At 55.8% G+C, this 14,481-nt stretch overlaps 6 protein-coding genes across 6 annotated transcripts; 4 read left to right on the forward strand and 2 right to left on the reverse strand.

The window, feature by feature from the left end:
* Positions 1-465: 465 nt before the first annotated feature.
* EHS24_002192 (uncharacterized protein) lies at positions 466-2,492 on the forward strand (the record flags this gene model as incomplete). The annotated part of the gene is made up of 7 exons (XM_028617936.1): positions 466-558; positions 617-760; positions 803-876; positions 1,130-1,447; positions 1,594-1,657; positions 1,713-1,966; positions 2,021-2,492. 7 exons carry the CDS (start codon positions 466-468, stop codon positions 2,490-2,492), a joined length of 1,419 nt encoding a protein of 472 aa, XP_028473614.1.
* Positions 2,493-3,098: 606 nt separating this feature from the next.
* EHS24_002193 (uncharacterized protein) lies at positions 3,099-4,361 on the forward strand (the record flags this gene model as incomplete). The annotated part of the gene is made up of 4 exons (XM_028617937.1): positions 3,099-3,185; positions 3,249-3,496; positions 3,552-3,582; positions 3,726-4,361. The coding sequence occupies 4 exons, from the start codon at positions 3,099-3,101 to the stop codon at positions 4,359-4,361; spliced, it is 1,002 nt and encodes a 333-aa protein (XP_028473615.1).
* A 2,327-nt stretch (positions 4,362-6,688) lies between these two features.
* Positions 6,689-7,288, reverse strand: EHS24_002194 (uncharacterized protein; the record flags this gene model as incomplete). The annotated part of the gene is made up of 1 exon (XM_028617938.1): positions 6,689-7,288. The coding sequence occupies one exon, from the start codon at positions 7,286-7,288 to the stop codon at positions 6,689-6,691; it is 600 nt and encodes a 199-aa protein (XP_028473616.1).
* Positions 7,289-7,585: 297 nt separating this feature from the next.
* Positions 7,586-8,386, forward strand: EHS24_002195 (uncharacterized protein; the record flags this gene model as incomplete). Its single annotated transcript, XM_028617939.1, has 4 exons — positions 7,586-7,617; positions 7,662-7,872; positions 7,931-8,300; positions 8,337-8,386. The coding sequence occupies 4 exons, from the start codon at positions 7,586-7,588 to the stop codon at positions 8,384-8,386; spliced, it is 663 nt and encodes a 220-aa protein (XP_028473617.1).
* A 204-nt stretch (positions 8,387-8,590) lies between these two features.
* EHS24_002196 (uncharacterized protein) lies at positions 8,591-10,103 on the reverse strand (the record flags this gene model as incomplete). The annotated part of the gene is made up of 4 exons (XM_028617940.1): positions 8,591-9,231; positions 9,294-9,582; positions 9,645-9,778; positions 9,896-10,103. The coding sequence occupies 4 exons, from the start codon at positions 10,101-10,103 to the stop codon at positions 8,591-8,593; spliced, it is 1,272 nt and encodes a 423-aa protein (XP_028473618.1).
* A 2,473-nt stretch (positions 10,104-12,576) lies between these two features.
* Positions 12,577-14,477, forward strand: EHS24_002197 (uncharacterized protein; the record flags this gene model as incomplete). The annotated part of the gene is made up of 6 exons (XM_028617941.1): positions 12,577-12,625; positions 12,703-12,884; positions 13,015-13,324; positions 13,389-13,609; positions 13,663-14,118; positions 14,229-14,477. The coding sequence occupies 6 exons, from the start codon at positions 12,577-12,579 to the stop codon at positions 14,475-14,477; spliced, it is 1,467 nt and encodes a 488-aa protein (XP_028473619.1).
* Positions 14,478-14,481: the final 4 nt, after the last annotated feature.

A 14,481-nucleotide genomic window follows, 5' to 3' on the forward strand; every position in this document is an offset into this window, starting at 1 on the left:
AACCGCTAGTGCATCTCGACGTGTTTGGCCGCACAAATGCATAACGTGCCAAGAATTCCTCCCGGGGAAGGTCTCTATGTGTTTCTCCAGCGCCCGTCAGACACGACGTGTGAAGCATTTCGCTGAGACGAGTGTATATTTGTGTTCTCCCTTGCCCGAGAGAAGTCCCTCTTTCTTTGTGTTCTCTGACCCTCCACGGAATGTATCGACATTTGCAGTACATAGTCTTCAGCATCAGACTTGTACATCCCTTCAAAGCTGACCATAAATTGGCGGTTTGGCCTGGTGTTTTTTATCGACCGTGGTAGACGTAAGAGAGAGCGCAAACAGATTTCGTGGATGGCGGCGCGACCCCAGCGTCTGTGAAATAAACACCACGCTGACCCTACCATCTTCACTGATACCACCATCTTCACTCATCCCATCATCTTCTTTTCATACAGTCCTTTGTTGGGTCCTCCAGCCATGGCCTCCACAACCACGAGATTATTCTCACAGTCTGTCGTCTACCTCCCTCTACAATGGTCTCTCCTCCGCCACCTCGCCAAGATCCTCGAGGTAAGTTTCACCTTCCTCGTCACTGGCCACTGGTCGACTCGTTACTGATACACCGCAGAATGGTGGTGCAAAGCTAGCATCCTCTTACAGGGAGCAGGGTGTGACGATCATTACAATGGTCTTTCCCACTCTTGAAGCGGATACATCCATGACCCGTCTCCTTCTGGCGGAATACCGCGCCATTGCCCTCGGTCAAGGGCGCGTTGGTGCGTCAGCGGTCGTGCCCACTGACTGGATATATTAGATATATTACCTCCTTTCGCACCAAGGCAAACCCAGCCTCCCCAATCCCCAGCTTGACAAGTTCAAGCTGAGCCTGTGAGGAACATGACGTATTCGCTCGGTTGATCCCTTCTAATATGTCAGGGCAAAGATAAACCGCGTAATCGAGATGCTCGACTCTTGTTCCTCTCCCGTCTCCCAACCCCCCAGCAATGGACCCGCGTTCCTCCAAGCCCCTACCGAACAACCTGGCGCGGTCGTTTTACGTACAGCCCCCGCTTCCCTGCCCCCGATTGCAGACACCTTATCGTCCAATACGGATTCTTCGGATCGCCATCGCTTTTCTCAGAGCCGCTCGTAGAGAGTTAAAGCGCAAGTTGGTCAACTCGACACCCGTCGCAGCCGCGAAACCCCGCCGCAAACGTATCGATGTGCTCGACGACACTACAGCGCCCTCCTCCCGCCGTCCAAAGATTTCAATGCCTATGGCAAAAGCTCTGAACACATGGTATACTGAGGAGGAGAAGCACACCAAGAAGAAGCCCCGCACAATTTCTCCCCTCACCCCACGGCGCCCCACCCTCTCCGTCACGATGCCGCCACCCGCCACGCCATCTCACCCGTCACCGTTGGCACCCAAAGGAGGACACATTTACCCACGTCCTTGGTGAGCGGGAGCAATCGGGGTCGACGCGTGGCGGTGGTCGCTAATCAACTAAACGGCGCGTTGATCAGGCCAGCTAATGATCTTCTTCCTTCCACTTTACGCAACACTGGCTAAAACATGGCCGTACTGTCCAAACCTCTCTTTAGCGGACACATAATCTATATCCCCCTGCACTTCTCGATGTTCAAGTGGGCCGCAGCGCTCATCGAGGTAAGTACTGCCTTCCTCGCCACCCTTCTCCCTGAGCATTAACGTGTACCTACAGAAATCGGGCGAACGTGTCACCACCTCGTACCGTGACACGACCACGACCATCATCTTGTTCGCTTTTCCGACGCTGGACGGCGACGCGGCAACGAGACGTATCCTTCACCAGGAATACGCCAACATTGCCCGTGTGCACAAGGATGGCAAGGGGCCCAAACTAGTCGCGATTGAGTGGCTACACTACATGGTCGCTAGCCAGATGCTCAACAAAGGGCCCTCACGGGCACAGGTCGAAAAGTTCTTGATGAGTCCGTGAGTAACGTGACAGGTTCTCTCGCCTGGGTCCTTCTAACCTTTCAGCACCAGGATTGAGAGCTTCTTGAGCGCGCTTGCACCTTCGAACACCACATCCTCCCACCACAAAGCGACGCCGTCAAACAGCGACCGTTCTCACGACAACAATACCAATTCTTTGCTTGGTAAAAGGTCCACTGCCATCACCCATTCGGAAATATCCCACCAGCACCACAAGAAGCAGCCACACACTGCCGTCCCGACCGAGACCTCTCCCATCCACCTGAACGACGACGGCGACAACACCGCTGATCCGCTGAGAAACGACATCGTGGCCGGCTATCTTGCTTCTTTCTCCGACTGCAACCTTGAATCCTCATGTCCTCTCTACATACCTTTCACCGCCATGGCATCCACCCTGATGCCATCCAGATTCGGCATTTACTTTCGCTTGCAACAGCCGACGTGCGCGTGGCTGGCCAGGTTAATCGCCGCACGTCACTGCCTTCTCGTCACCAGCTATGTATGTACCCACCCTCCTTGATCGCCGACGTACGTACAGGCGGCGGGGGCCACATGGCGTTATCACGCAGATATCAGAGTGGTTGGAGACATTCTGGTTGGTTTTGCATGCTTACATTCTGGTACAGAGTAATAATTGAAGGCCGAATGGTGGGGTGCAACGATGAATGGGCGGATGGGCCAAACGACGCATGCAACATATGGCCGACATTTGGCCTATGAGCATATCCTCTCTTATGAAGGAGCGCAGACGTCGATGTGATCAGTGGCTGAAGAATGCAGGACGTGCCAAAGAGTCCTCAGTGGAAGTGGGCAGTGGCTCCATTGACCGAAAAACACATAACGCGTTGAGGATTCTTCCCGCGATATTCTTAGTGTGTTTCGTCAGTGTCCGAAAAACGCATTACGTTGTGAATAATCTTCCCCATGAAATTGTCTATGTATTTCTCCAGCGACTGAAAAACACATATCGTGACAAACCTGTCTCGGGAATGGCTTCATAATGTGTTTACAGATGAGGGCGCGGGGCAATAGCTTCCGCCGGTCACGTCAACGCGTCCCCAACAAGATGATGTGAGCCGATACCTTCTCTCCTCTTGTCAACCACTTACCGTATTTCCTGTTCACAATGGCATCCACGCCGCTGCTATCGCAATTCACGATATACTACCCCCAACAGTCGTCCACGTTCAAGTGGATTACAAAGCTCATTACCGTGAGCACTGGCTTGCTCGTCACCAGCTACCCACTCATCGTTGACCGCTGACGTACTATACAGGCCGCCGGTGGCAACATTGCAATCTCACCCACGGATGGCAAGATTAATGTCATTTTGTTTGCCCTGCCGATTGTGGACGACGGAGCTGCCACGAGCACCGTCCTCCACTACGAGTACACGAAACTCATCGCTCGATTCAGCGGCAGAGAGGACACCCACATGCTCAGCGTCGAGTGGATTCACTTTGCCATGGCCGAGCATCTCCAGGAACACCCTCGCGAGAGCATGGAGCCGTTCACGATGGACGAGTGAGTGGCGTGACAGCGGATGCGCTGAGTTGAGCGACACTCTAACATGACTCAGTACGCGCATCCTGTTGGTGTTGCGCCACACGGTATCAAATGCGTCCTCATATCTAGTATTTAATCCTTGTAATTCCCGTATCTGTTCTTTACTCTGCATTCTTCTTCATTCTGACACATCCAAGCATTCTTCCAACGTCTTCTTCCTGCGCCGGCGGGTAATGACATCGGCGAGCACCCCCACAAGAAACGTCGCCTTCCGTTGGATACCCCAGATACATCCCGTGCGGCTACCAAGATTGTCACTCACGGCCACCTGCCCACAGCGGCAGCCCCCAACCATTTGTCCCGTTCGGCAGGTGACATCAAGACCACACGTACCGCTCCCCACAAGCGCCCCAACATCCCTCAGGCCCTTGCAATTGTCCAAAACACATGGTCCTCGAAACAGGAGCAGCACCAGAAAAAGCAGGATGGAGTACTCCGCCAGAGTCTGGCCGCAAAGGCCCACCTCGGGGAACTCCCCAAGCTGCCCAAGCTTCCTCCCCGACACCGCAATCTCTTTGTGACTACTAGGGACGGCACTTTCGCACGAGTTGTTCCCTCTTCGTCCGCCCCACCAACCAGCTCACAGACCGACAACCACACCGGCCCGTCGCACGGCCGACCTCCCACAATGTCGAGTTCCTCCCCAACCGGCTCGACAGCCACCACTACCATGGCCGCCACTGTCACGCCGAACGGGCGCGCCAGCCAAGACTGGCGGAACGCACTTCTCGGCAACTGGCGGCCCAAACCCAAGGCCGACAAGCCCATTGCACTTGAAAAGTGGATTCTCAACCAAAAGCAGTCGCTTAACCTTAGTGGCTAATGGAGAAAGGGAGTGCGTGAGCCTCCACACGGAACAGGAGCCCTAAACTCCACAGTCAGTGGGACCTAAAAGGCGTGCGGGGCGGCGAGACCGGTGTGAGAGAGAGACTAAATTAGCAGGACAAGGCGCGGACTGGGGAGGAAGGTACAAAATGCAAGAGAGAGAGAAGGAAAGTCAGACAGAGAGCCAGAAGGTGCTATGCAACATGCGCATGACTAGTACAAGAGCATCTCCAGGTGTCGCCAGGATGCTCGCACCTCCGATCCCACCTCAGTGTGGGGCACCATCAATTCTTAACACTGGGTAGAGTAGGAGGGTGTTGGTGGACCGTGTAGACACCCATCCATGCACACCCCAAGTTTGGATATCTTTGTCAAAATATGCGTTAATTCCGGGTTTTGTGGCACAAAAATGGTCGAAAACTTTCACAACATCTTGTACCGTCGAGCAGACGCTGGAAGGTATCTCTTAGTCTATGTATCGTCTCGTAACAACAACACTGGTGCTCTTCGGTGACGTTTACAGTCTACCTGACCGTTGCGAGGTTCGCGTGACCCCGCTTGTACAGGCAAGCTGACCGTGACCAGGGCGTATGGGCCACTCTCGCCACACGCAAGAAATTCCCACTGCATGCGGTGCTCCTCCACGCAGCAGGATCCTGCTTCGGTGACACCACGTTGCTCCATTGTGGTGGCACGCCGAACATGATGACACGGAGCTCATTACCCAGTGTCAGAATGAGGAAGTATGAAGAGTGAATAAATGAAGTTAGGGAAATTGCCATTTAAATCGAGATCTGACGATAAATTTGATACCGTGTGTGGCGCCCACCAACACCGAGGACTATGTCAAACGCTGCTTCGACCATGACTGCCGTTTGGACTTGAGCGAGGCTCAGATCCTGGTGTGAAGAAGAGCAGCAGTATAGGTGCGATGATAGTGTTTGGCATGCATATAGAAGAAACGAACCCGGAGGTATGGAGCTAGTGAATCCTTTCACCAAGGCGGCACAGAGGACAGACACGCCACAAGGGCGCGAATCGTATACACATGGTCAACGGGGCGCAAATGATGGGACTCGCGTATGGAATGACCCCTTGCGCCCATGGCAAATGATCAAAAACACATAGAGGATTGGTGGGGGCCTCGTGGGGGGGGTCTCTATGTGTTTCTCAGAGGGGCGTTAGTTATGTGGCACCTCGGTATAGACATCTGCTTGGACCAAGCCGCAAACGCGCCTGTAACTGTCTGCAGTGGCTGAACGCACCAGGGATTCCAGTGTTGGCACGATGCGATGCATATAACGTAGAAGATCAAGGCCACGTGCCCCTTAGTACAGTATGCACCTTCTTGCTGATAGGTGGCAGTTTCAGCCCGTAATTTTTCACCACCTGTTAGTTGGGACGCGGACGCATTCCACATCCAACACGGTGGCTGGTCCTCCAGAGGGTACCGATGACGGGGGTGTTAGTGTTGTGGTGACTTCAAGTTGGTTCGGCTAGCGTTCCTCCGTCTAACGCTCGTCAGCTGAGCATGATATGTGGCCCGATTGGTCCTTGATGTCACGAGCTTGGCAACATGCGCCCATGTATTGCTTCAGATTTGAATTCGAAGGTCACAGGATATCAGGACCACACAATGAACACGTACATCGAGATGGTGCGAAATCCAGGATAAGTTGCTAACGAGTGCCAGCCCCAGCGACTGTCCGCCCCAGAACCGTTGGGCACACCGGGAGGGGGGCAGACAGAGGTAGCACCAGTGTAGTCGGATTCACTGGTCGTCCTTGATATCACGAGTGCCGTTAACCAGCGTTCCGTGCAGTAATACTCACTTGGCCTCACTCCAGCCTCCCCAGTTCTGGCAGGTCCCTCAACGTGGCGTACAGCATGGTCGTGCTACGATCCAGCGAGAACTGGAACGCCGCCCTCCTCCTCAGCGAAGGTGGCGATGCCATCGATGGCCCCACACACGTTTTCCGGGTGAGTCCGGGTGGGTTCCGGCTGGTTCGCTGCAGCGTGTCCTCCATTAGCATGGCGCGGGAGCGTCTAGGTTCGTGATGTCGCTGTTCTTTCCACAGCAGACTGGCCGCTCGCGCTCCCTTCCAGGAACAAGGAGAAGAGGTGGCGAGTAGCACGAGATAGCTCCTGGATCTCGCTTTGCTGATACCTGATACACTGTGCATAGCTGTCGAACAGCAGGCAACCAAGTTTGAGAATGTAGTCAGATGAACGTAAGATCCATAACGACACACTAAATCTACCAGCACGCTTGACAAGGATACATAGTGTGCCAGGCTTTGCCTTTCGACTCGGTTTCGCAATGCTTTAGAAGGGCGGAGCCTTGATTTTGCGCTGGTTGATAGCCGCCTCGGTCCACCATGCAAGGTCGTCGGCAAACGTCGGGAATGACCGTGCAAGGGAAGCGCCAGAGTCGCCAGTCGGCTCGTCATTTTCGTTGAGTGTCTTGGTGATACCGCCAACGGCAATGGTGCTCGAGACGACAATCATGCCCATCTCTGACAGCATCGCATGCCATACGAAACTGGAGCGTGTGCCGCTGAACCTGCCGGCCGAGTAGCTCGCGATTGCGGCCGGACGCCAGAACCACTCCTCGAGAAAGTGGTCGGTGAGGTTCTTGAGACCAGGCTGGGGACCCCAGTTGTACTCGCCCGTGACGAATACAAACGCATCAGCAGCCTTGATCTTGTTGGCCAGCGTCTCGAGGTGGGTTGGAGCCATGCCGGGAGCGTATTCCTTGTACATTTTGTCGAGGATGGGAAAGTTGCAAACCTTGGCGTCGATAAGCTCGGCATTGGCTCCGCGCGCCTGGAACTGCTTGGTGAGGTAGTTGGCCAGGCGGATACCCGCGCGGTCGGCGCGGTAGGACCCGTAAAATAGAAGGATGTTGTGGGGAGAAGCGGGCATGACGATGGGAGAACTGACAGCGTCCGATGTTGGATATGTGTCGTTATCACAGTGACTTCCCATGCAAGATTGGAAAGATGGTGATGACGTCAGACCGCGACCTCCACTTTCTGGAAAGTGTGCCGAGTGTGGTGGGGGGTCCTGCGGTTCTGAGTACTTTCGCACGGTCGTACGGTGCCTCTTGTTTCCACGTGGGAATGCCTCCGCCCCCATGCCCCTGGTGGAGGTCGTCTCTCTTGATCTCTTGTGTTCCTTCATGACGCATCGACGTCCTCTCCTCTCACCATCACCCAAACCATGTCGCAACCACTTGAAATCCCAGTACCACGGTAAGCCACGGCCGCTCCCGCTCTTCCCAGGAGCTGACAGTTAGACACGACTTTTACCAGACTCCCGCGCAGGTGACCGTCTCCCTCTACATCAAGGGCTACGCGGGCCTGGATGTGCTCGTCAACTACCACACGAGCAGCGTGGAGGTTATCCTTCCTCCTCGCGGCGAGGACCCCAGCCAGAGCTTTACGCTTACCCCTCTGGCGGGGCACATTGCTCCAGGAGAGTGCACAGAGCGCGTGCTGGGAACAAAGGTGCGTACATGCCATGTCTTCGCTCACCGCTCGGTCACGACGCGTACTGACGCCACAGATCGAGCTCAAGCTCGCCAAAGACGAGCCGGTCAACTGGCCCACCCTTGTCGGCACGGGCGCACCCATCACTCTCTCTGCCGTTCCCTTGACTTCGACACCCACCGCTGGCTCCTCGTCGTCCGCTCCTGCCGCCGCGCGTCCCGCAAAGAAGAACTGGGACAAGCTCGCTGCCGACCTTGATGATGACGACAGCGAGACTCCGGCCAAGGATAGTGCCGACCCCAACGCTGGCGGTGATGCCGCTCTCCAGAAGCTCTTTGCCGGAATCTACGCCAACGCCGACGAGGACACGAAGCGTGCCATGATCAAGAGCTTTACCGAAAGTGGAGGTACCAGCCTCAGCACCGACTGGAGCAGTGTCGGCAGCAGTAAGCTAAGGCCATGGAGACGGAGCTGACAACCAGACACAACCCCCGTCCGCCCTCCTGATGGCATGTACGAGATGAAGATGTAGACAAGCGGAGGCACATGTATCATATCGCATTGAACTTTGTGGTCTTCCAGGGTTGGATTGCCACTCACTCGGTCCCAACTGGACCAAATCACAACTAGCTGCTCAGAGCTTGGCTGAGCACTCGGGTACCATTCGCTTCACGAACAGGGTACATGTTTTGTTTGGCGCTTCCCACTCTTCAAGTGCTACATGCTCTACTTTCCCCTACCATCCCTTCCACGGCACCCACACGTCGACAACTTCATCGCCGTTGCCATCCACAATATAGAACCACGGGAAACACGCGCAGCACAAGCACGCGTGGTTGGGGACAATACGGAGCTTGTCTCCAATGGACAGCTCAGCAACCTGCTTGGCGTCTTGGTCTCGACGCAGGATGCCGTGCTCCTGGCTGACACCGCCGAGGATCCAGCCCTCGTGTCCCTTGGACACGACGTGTCCGAAACCAGGGGAGGGTCCTGTGTCCTTGCTCATAGCCAAAGCGCCAGAGTCGCACAGCGCCTCGCCGCGGTCAGCGTAGCTGCTTACAACGGTGGCAAGGACGGAGAGTGCGTTCTTGCGAGGTCCGGTGATCATGCCGGTAGCGAGCTGCTGCAGGTCGTTGAGGCAGTAGCAACCAGCGTGCAGCTCCAAAGTGCCATTCAGGGCTGCACCAGACGCGTCCTTGCCCCCTGCACCGAGGACAGCAGCGTGTGCAGTCGGTGTCGCCCCGACAGACAGAATCCAGTCACCAGATACGCCGAGGGTGCGCGCAAAGGCCGCGGCGTCGTTGACGCACTCGATCTCGCCCGCGTAGAACTCTCCTGCCTTGTCGAGGGAGCGCGACTGGTACGACTGGCCAAAGTCTGTAAAGGCGTCAGCACACACCTCAGTCGAACGAACCCGAGGCGATAGTAGCGGTACGCACGAGAGTAAAATCCAAAGATCTCTACCTGAGGTGTCTTGGCAATCTCCTCAATCAGAGCCTTCATTTGAGCGCTACGAGGTGGCGCACCAGCACGCTTGCCTCCACCGTCGACCTTGACAAAGACGCTCCATGGTTTGCGGCGGTTAAGTCGTTTATGCCAGCGTTGGAGTGCCGCAATCTGGAGCGGGTGGTCGACCATGACACGAATGGAGCACTTGTTGCCCGCCTTCTCTTGCGCGGCGTTCAAGTCCTCAATTACGCCTTCTCCTACGGGGAGCGAGTACAGGATCTGCGCTGTTAGGCGGTGCAACAGCGGTACGCGGCCAGAAGTTGCAACCAGAATACACTCACGTCGACGACTTTGCCATCGGCAACGAGGCCAGACTCGAGAACACCCCATACTTCCGGCAGCGTCGAGGTCACGAGTGAGCTGACTCCAGGACCGGCTTCAACCTGGAGGCGAGTGCCATCGGGTGTCTTGTGGGCTGTGTGTAAGCGAGAGATCATCGTTGGTCATGGCTGTGAAAGTTGCGAGGTGACAACGTCTCCGTATCATCTCACACTCGCCCATTCACAATGCAGCTCATTAAGCCTGTACGTACTTTTGATATGCGCGCGGAAGTTCATGCCCTTGTCATGGGTCTGCTCGACCATGACCTCACAGTTAGTCTTGAACGCGCGCCTGTCAATGATGCAGGCCGGTGTGCGGAGTTCTGAGAGCTTGCGGCCGACAAACTCGTCGGCGAGCACCTTCTTGTTTGGGTACCGCATCTCCTCCAGGGGCGTAAAGGTCGAGGTTACCGCCGTCATTGCGCTGGACGAAATGGTCAGAGGTGGTTTGAGAGGTGAAGAAAAGAGATTGGATGCGACGTCCAGTGAGTTGGTCGCGGTTGTCGCTTGTGAAGGTGGGCAGATGACGTCATTTTGTACGGGTGAGTGGGGGAGATCGTTGGGGGCGAGTGGTTGTGCGCCGATTCAGCCTGACTGGTCACTTCCTCGTTTGTTGCGATCAGGCAGTTGAGTCAAAGTGGTAGCTAGCATAGTTGGTGACCAGTGTTCCCCTGCCACCCTTTCTCATTCCAAGCCGCAGATCCGATCCTAATCCCCGACGATTGTGGTTTGGACCATCACAATTCTAATCGCACCGCTGCGGTTTGCACTACTCCCACATGTTTTGCCGTGTGCATTCGAACATAACGACTATAACGGGGTCGTTTGCCTTCAAAGCTATGTTGCGTATCTCATTCGCATGCACCCTACTTGGGCAATGCAGCGAGCCATGCAGCGTTCCCAGATCACAGCATCTGTCTCATTCGTCGCCACTATCGCCAGAATCGCCTCCCACCGGCGCCACCGGCGGTGGCCGGATCACAGTTGGCGAACGGCGAGCCTCCCGGCCTACGTTGCTGTGGAATTCCTCCACCGGCCACCAGAGAGCCATTCTCGGCGTTGGATTGTTGCACCATTGTTGCACAGGACTGTCATCCGACACTGTTGCTGGATGTCAAATCAAACACCCAAACCATGGCGACGTTCGTGGCTGTCACCTCACCTCGGCGGCTTCTGCCGCTGACCGCACTTACTGTGGCAGGAATGTAAACGAGGCGTTGGGCAAGTCGCCAGTCCCTTCTCTGTTGTGTGCTTTTGCCATGGGCCTGGGCTTTGAGAGATGGGATCGCGGAACTTGATCCATCTGTGGATCTGTGGCCACCTCTGATTGTTCATCGCAAGCTTCAAACCGTGTTTAAACGTAGCCTCGGCAGTGTGTTGAACGAAGGCGTCTCAACTTGCCGATGCCCAGCCGATGCCCAGCCGATGCCCTGCACCAAAAGTCTTGTGGAATGGCTGGGCAGTTGGCATCCACTGTGCGTACAGAGTTGAGCCCAAACGTACGTCGGTGCGTTGGTCTGCAATCATCGCCCTAACGAAGATGGCCAGATCTCCAATAACGGCAGCGTTGTCAGGCCACACAAAAGCCGAGATCCAACTGAAACAAAGCATCAGCCAGCAGCCGGCAGCCGCGGCAAGAAAAGGCGGTGTGCCATGTGCAAAGCCCCAAGGCGCCGTTTCTGCCGAAAAGCCCCAGATAAAGCTCATTAAGCCTTAGGATTTGAGTAATAGTATCATGGCTAAATTAGTATGCGATGTATTACTTACTGTACAGTACTGTACTGTACACTTTGTTGTAGCACTATATAACTATACAACTATTACAACCGGGAAACGTAATACTATTTAATGTCGGATTCTAGTCCATTAGTATTATTGATATTTCCCGCGCTTTCCCACCCACGCTCCATTACGTACAGGCGCCTTTTAGACCTGGCTGCAAGAGGGTCATACCAATGCATTCTAAGAGTTCCAAATCATCGCCGCATTACTGCACGAAACAAAGGCGGTGGCCCAAGCCACCCCGTCTAATGGTCACGTGACAACAGCCAAACTTTTTTTTGGAGCATGTTTTCGTGACCTTCATCTGTCCTTTCATCTGTCCCCACCCAACTTTTGCTCAATCACATGTCGCTGCCCTCCTCGCTGGCTCCGGAGGTCCAGAGGATCTGGAGCAGGCAAGCATACACCGATCTCTTGCAGGAGCTCCGCAAAGTAGATCGGCAGGCCCGCCGCGGGGCAAAATGAGATGCTCCGGCCCCACGGTGTGGGTGGTTGTTGCGGCCGGCGTACACGCCGAAACTCATCGTGGTGCAGGCTCCGCCGTCGTCCGCCGCATGTGGAGATTATCGGTTGCTGGTTGTCCATTGCCGTCCATTCAGAGTGCGTGTGCCTCCCCGCTGCCCCGTATCTGGCTCGGCGCGTCTCCATGTGGGGGAGCACATGGGGCCATGGGCCGGCGTTCCTTGCTTCTCGCCCCTTACTCGCAAAAAGCCCTGGACGCTGGCAAGCGCCCGCGCAGCTTGGACGTTGTCGGTCACGCGCGCGCGCTGCTCTCGATCCGGTCCGTCAGTCCGCCCTTTTCTGCCTGCACCGTCGACGCGCTCGGTGGCGGCATGCTCGGCACGGTCGCCGCAAACGGACCACCACCGATAGCCCATGTCCAACCGACCTCGACGCAGGGGGATCGAGTACAAAACCCCGACGTCCAACACGGTTCGCTCAGCACAACCCCCCGCCCAACCACAAGGGATCCACACCCTCACTCACCTCCTACACACCCACTCGCTCCCTGCCATCGCAGCAGCTCAACTTGCGCTAGACGCCTGATCGCCTTTGACGCGAATCGACAACCTCCACTCAGTTCCTCCCCCGCAAACATCAGCCGCCCATCATGGCTCTCGGCGAACGTCTTGCCTCTATTCGCATCGGCCCCGTCCGTTGTACGTATCATGCACCCTGGGCATCGATTATCCCAACAGTGGAGGCGCGTGTTTCGAAGTGGCTGACTCTTTTTCAGACAACTCGCCAACGACTCAAGTCTTCATTGTCGGAGTCGTCTGCTTCCTGTCGCCTGGTCTCTTCAACGCTCTTTCGGGTCTCGGTGCCGGTGGTACCCAGGATGTTGTTCTCGTCGACACTGGTAACGCTATCCTCTATGCCATGTTCGCCATCTTCGGTATCATTGGTGGCACCATCAACGTAAGTATTTGCATTGGTATGGCTCCTCCAGCGGCACAATACTCCGGCAGAACCGGAACCAAGTGTTGTGACGGGAATTGGGAATACCGCTTCCAACATTTCTCAGCGGATCAGCTGACACCATCTACAGAACATCCTCGGTGCTCGCCTGACTCTCTGCATCGGCACCTTGGGTTACTCGCTGTACGCCGGTTCGCTCTGGGCCTTCCAGATCCATGGCAACCGCGCCTTTGTTATCGCCGCTTCGGCCATTCTCGGCATGTGCGCCGGTCTCCTCTGGACAGCGCAAGGCGCCATCATGATGGCTTATCCCGAGGAGAAGGACAAGGGCCGCGCGTTCTCGCTCTTCTGGTCCGTGTTCACCATGGGTGGTGTTGTCGGCTCTGCCATTGCCCTCGGTATTCAGGCCAACAGGAGTCTGCCGTCCACTTCCACTGCTGGTACGTTGTCGTGTGCCACTTTGGCCCGCTATTTCACGCAACATCTGCTGACGTCAACCCTCAGTGTACCTCGTCTTTGTGATCCTGATGCTGATTGCCATTCTCGTCACCTGGCTGGTTCTCCCGGCTTCGTACGTTGTCCGTGGCAACGGCACTGTCGTCGAACTTCAGGACTCTATGGGTGCCCGCGAGGAGATTGGCAACTTCATTGCCCAGTTCAAGGACTGGCGTATGCTTGCTCTCTTCCCCATGTTCTTCTGCTCCAACTACTTCTACTCTTACCAGGTACGTCTACCATTGGCTGCCACCGTTACATGGCTGTGGCTAACTTTTCTCAGGGCTCCATTGTGTCGATGATGTTCAACCCCCGCACTCGTGCCCTTTCGTCCTTCCTCTCCAACCTGGGCGCCGTCATCGGAGCGATCATTATCGGCAATGTTCTCGACCGTGTCCCTGGCTCGCGTCGCACTCGTTCCATCGTCGGTTGGTGCTTCACCGTCTTCTTCATGTGCCTCGTCTGGGGCGCGGGTTTCGGCTGGCAGACCAAGTTCAGCCGTCACGAGAAGCTCGCCATGGACTGGACCAACAGCAAGGCCCGCGGCCCTCTCGTTCTCATGTTCGCATACTACATGGTCGACTCGTTTTACCAAGGTCTTGCTTACTACACAATGTCGACAATCACCAACGACCCCTTCCGCCTCGCCCGCATGGCAGGATATTATAAAGGTGTCCAGTCGGCCGGCGCAGCAGTTAGTTTTGGGATGGATGCCGTTGGCACGGCATACATGACCGAGGTAAGTCTAGACATAAGGTTGGAGCCGTCAAAATCAACCTCGAACTTTTCCGCCACTTCTAGCCACATTTCGCCACTTTTGCCACTTTTAGACATATTCTGATGCTCCAGATTGCGGTTTCGTTTGCGATCATGATGGCGAGCCTTCCCCTCTGTCTCCTGGTTCTCTGGCACACCTCGGACTCGAACTACGAGTCGGAGAACACCATCCACGTCGAGAGCCTCGACGAGGACCAGCTCCACCACGCCGCCCTTCCCTCCGGCCACCACACCGGCGGTGTCCACGAGAACGCTCTTGGTGAGACTACCAGCGATGAGAAGAACAGCGAGGTCCACCTCGACACCAAGTCGGCGGCCTAAGACG

Source organism: Apiotrichum porosum, assembly GCF_003942205.1.
Source record: "Apiotrichum porosum strain DSM 27194 chromosome Unknown scaffold_12, whole genome shotgun sequence".
In the NCBI taxonomy this organism is placed as follows: Eukaryota; Fungi; Basidiomycota; class Tremellomycetes; order Trichosporonales; family Trichosporonaceae; genus Apiotrichum; species Apiotrichum porosum.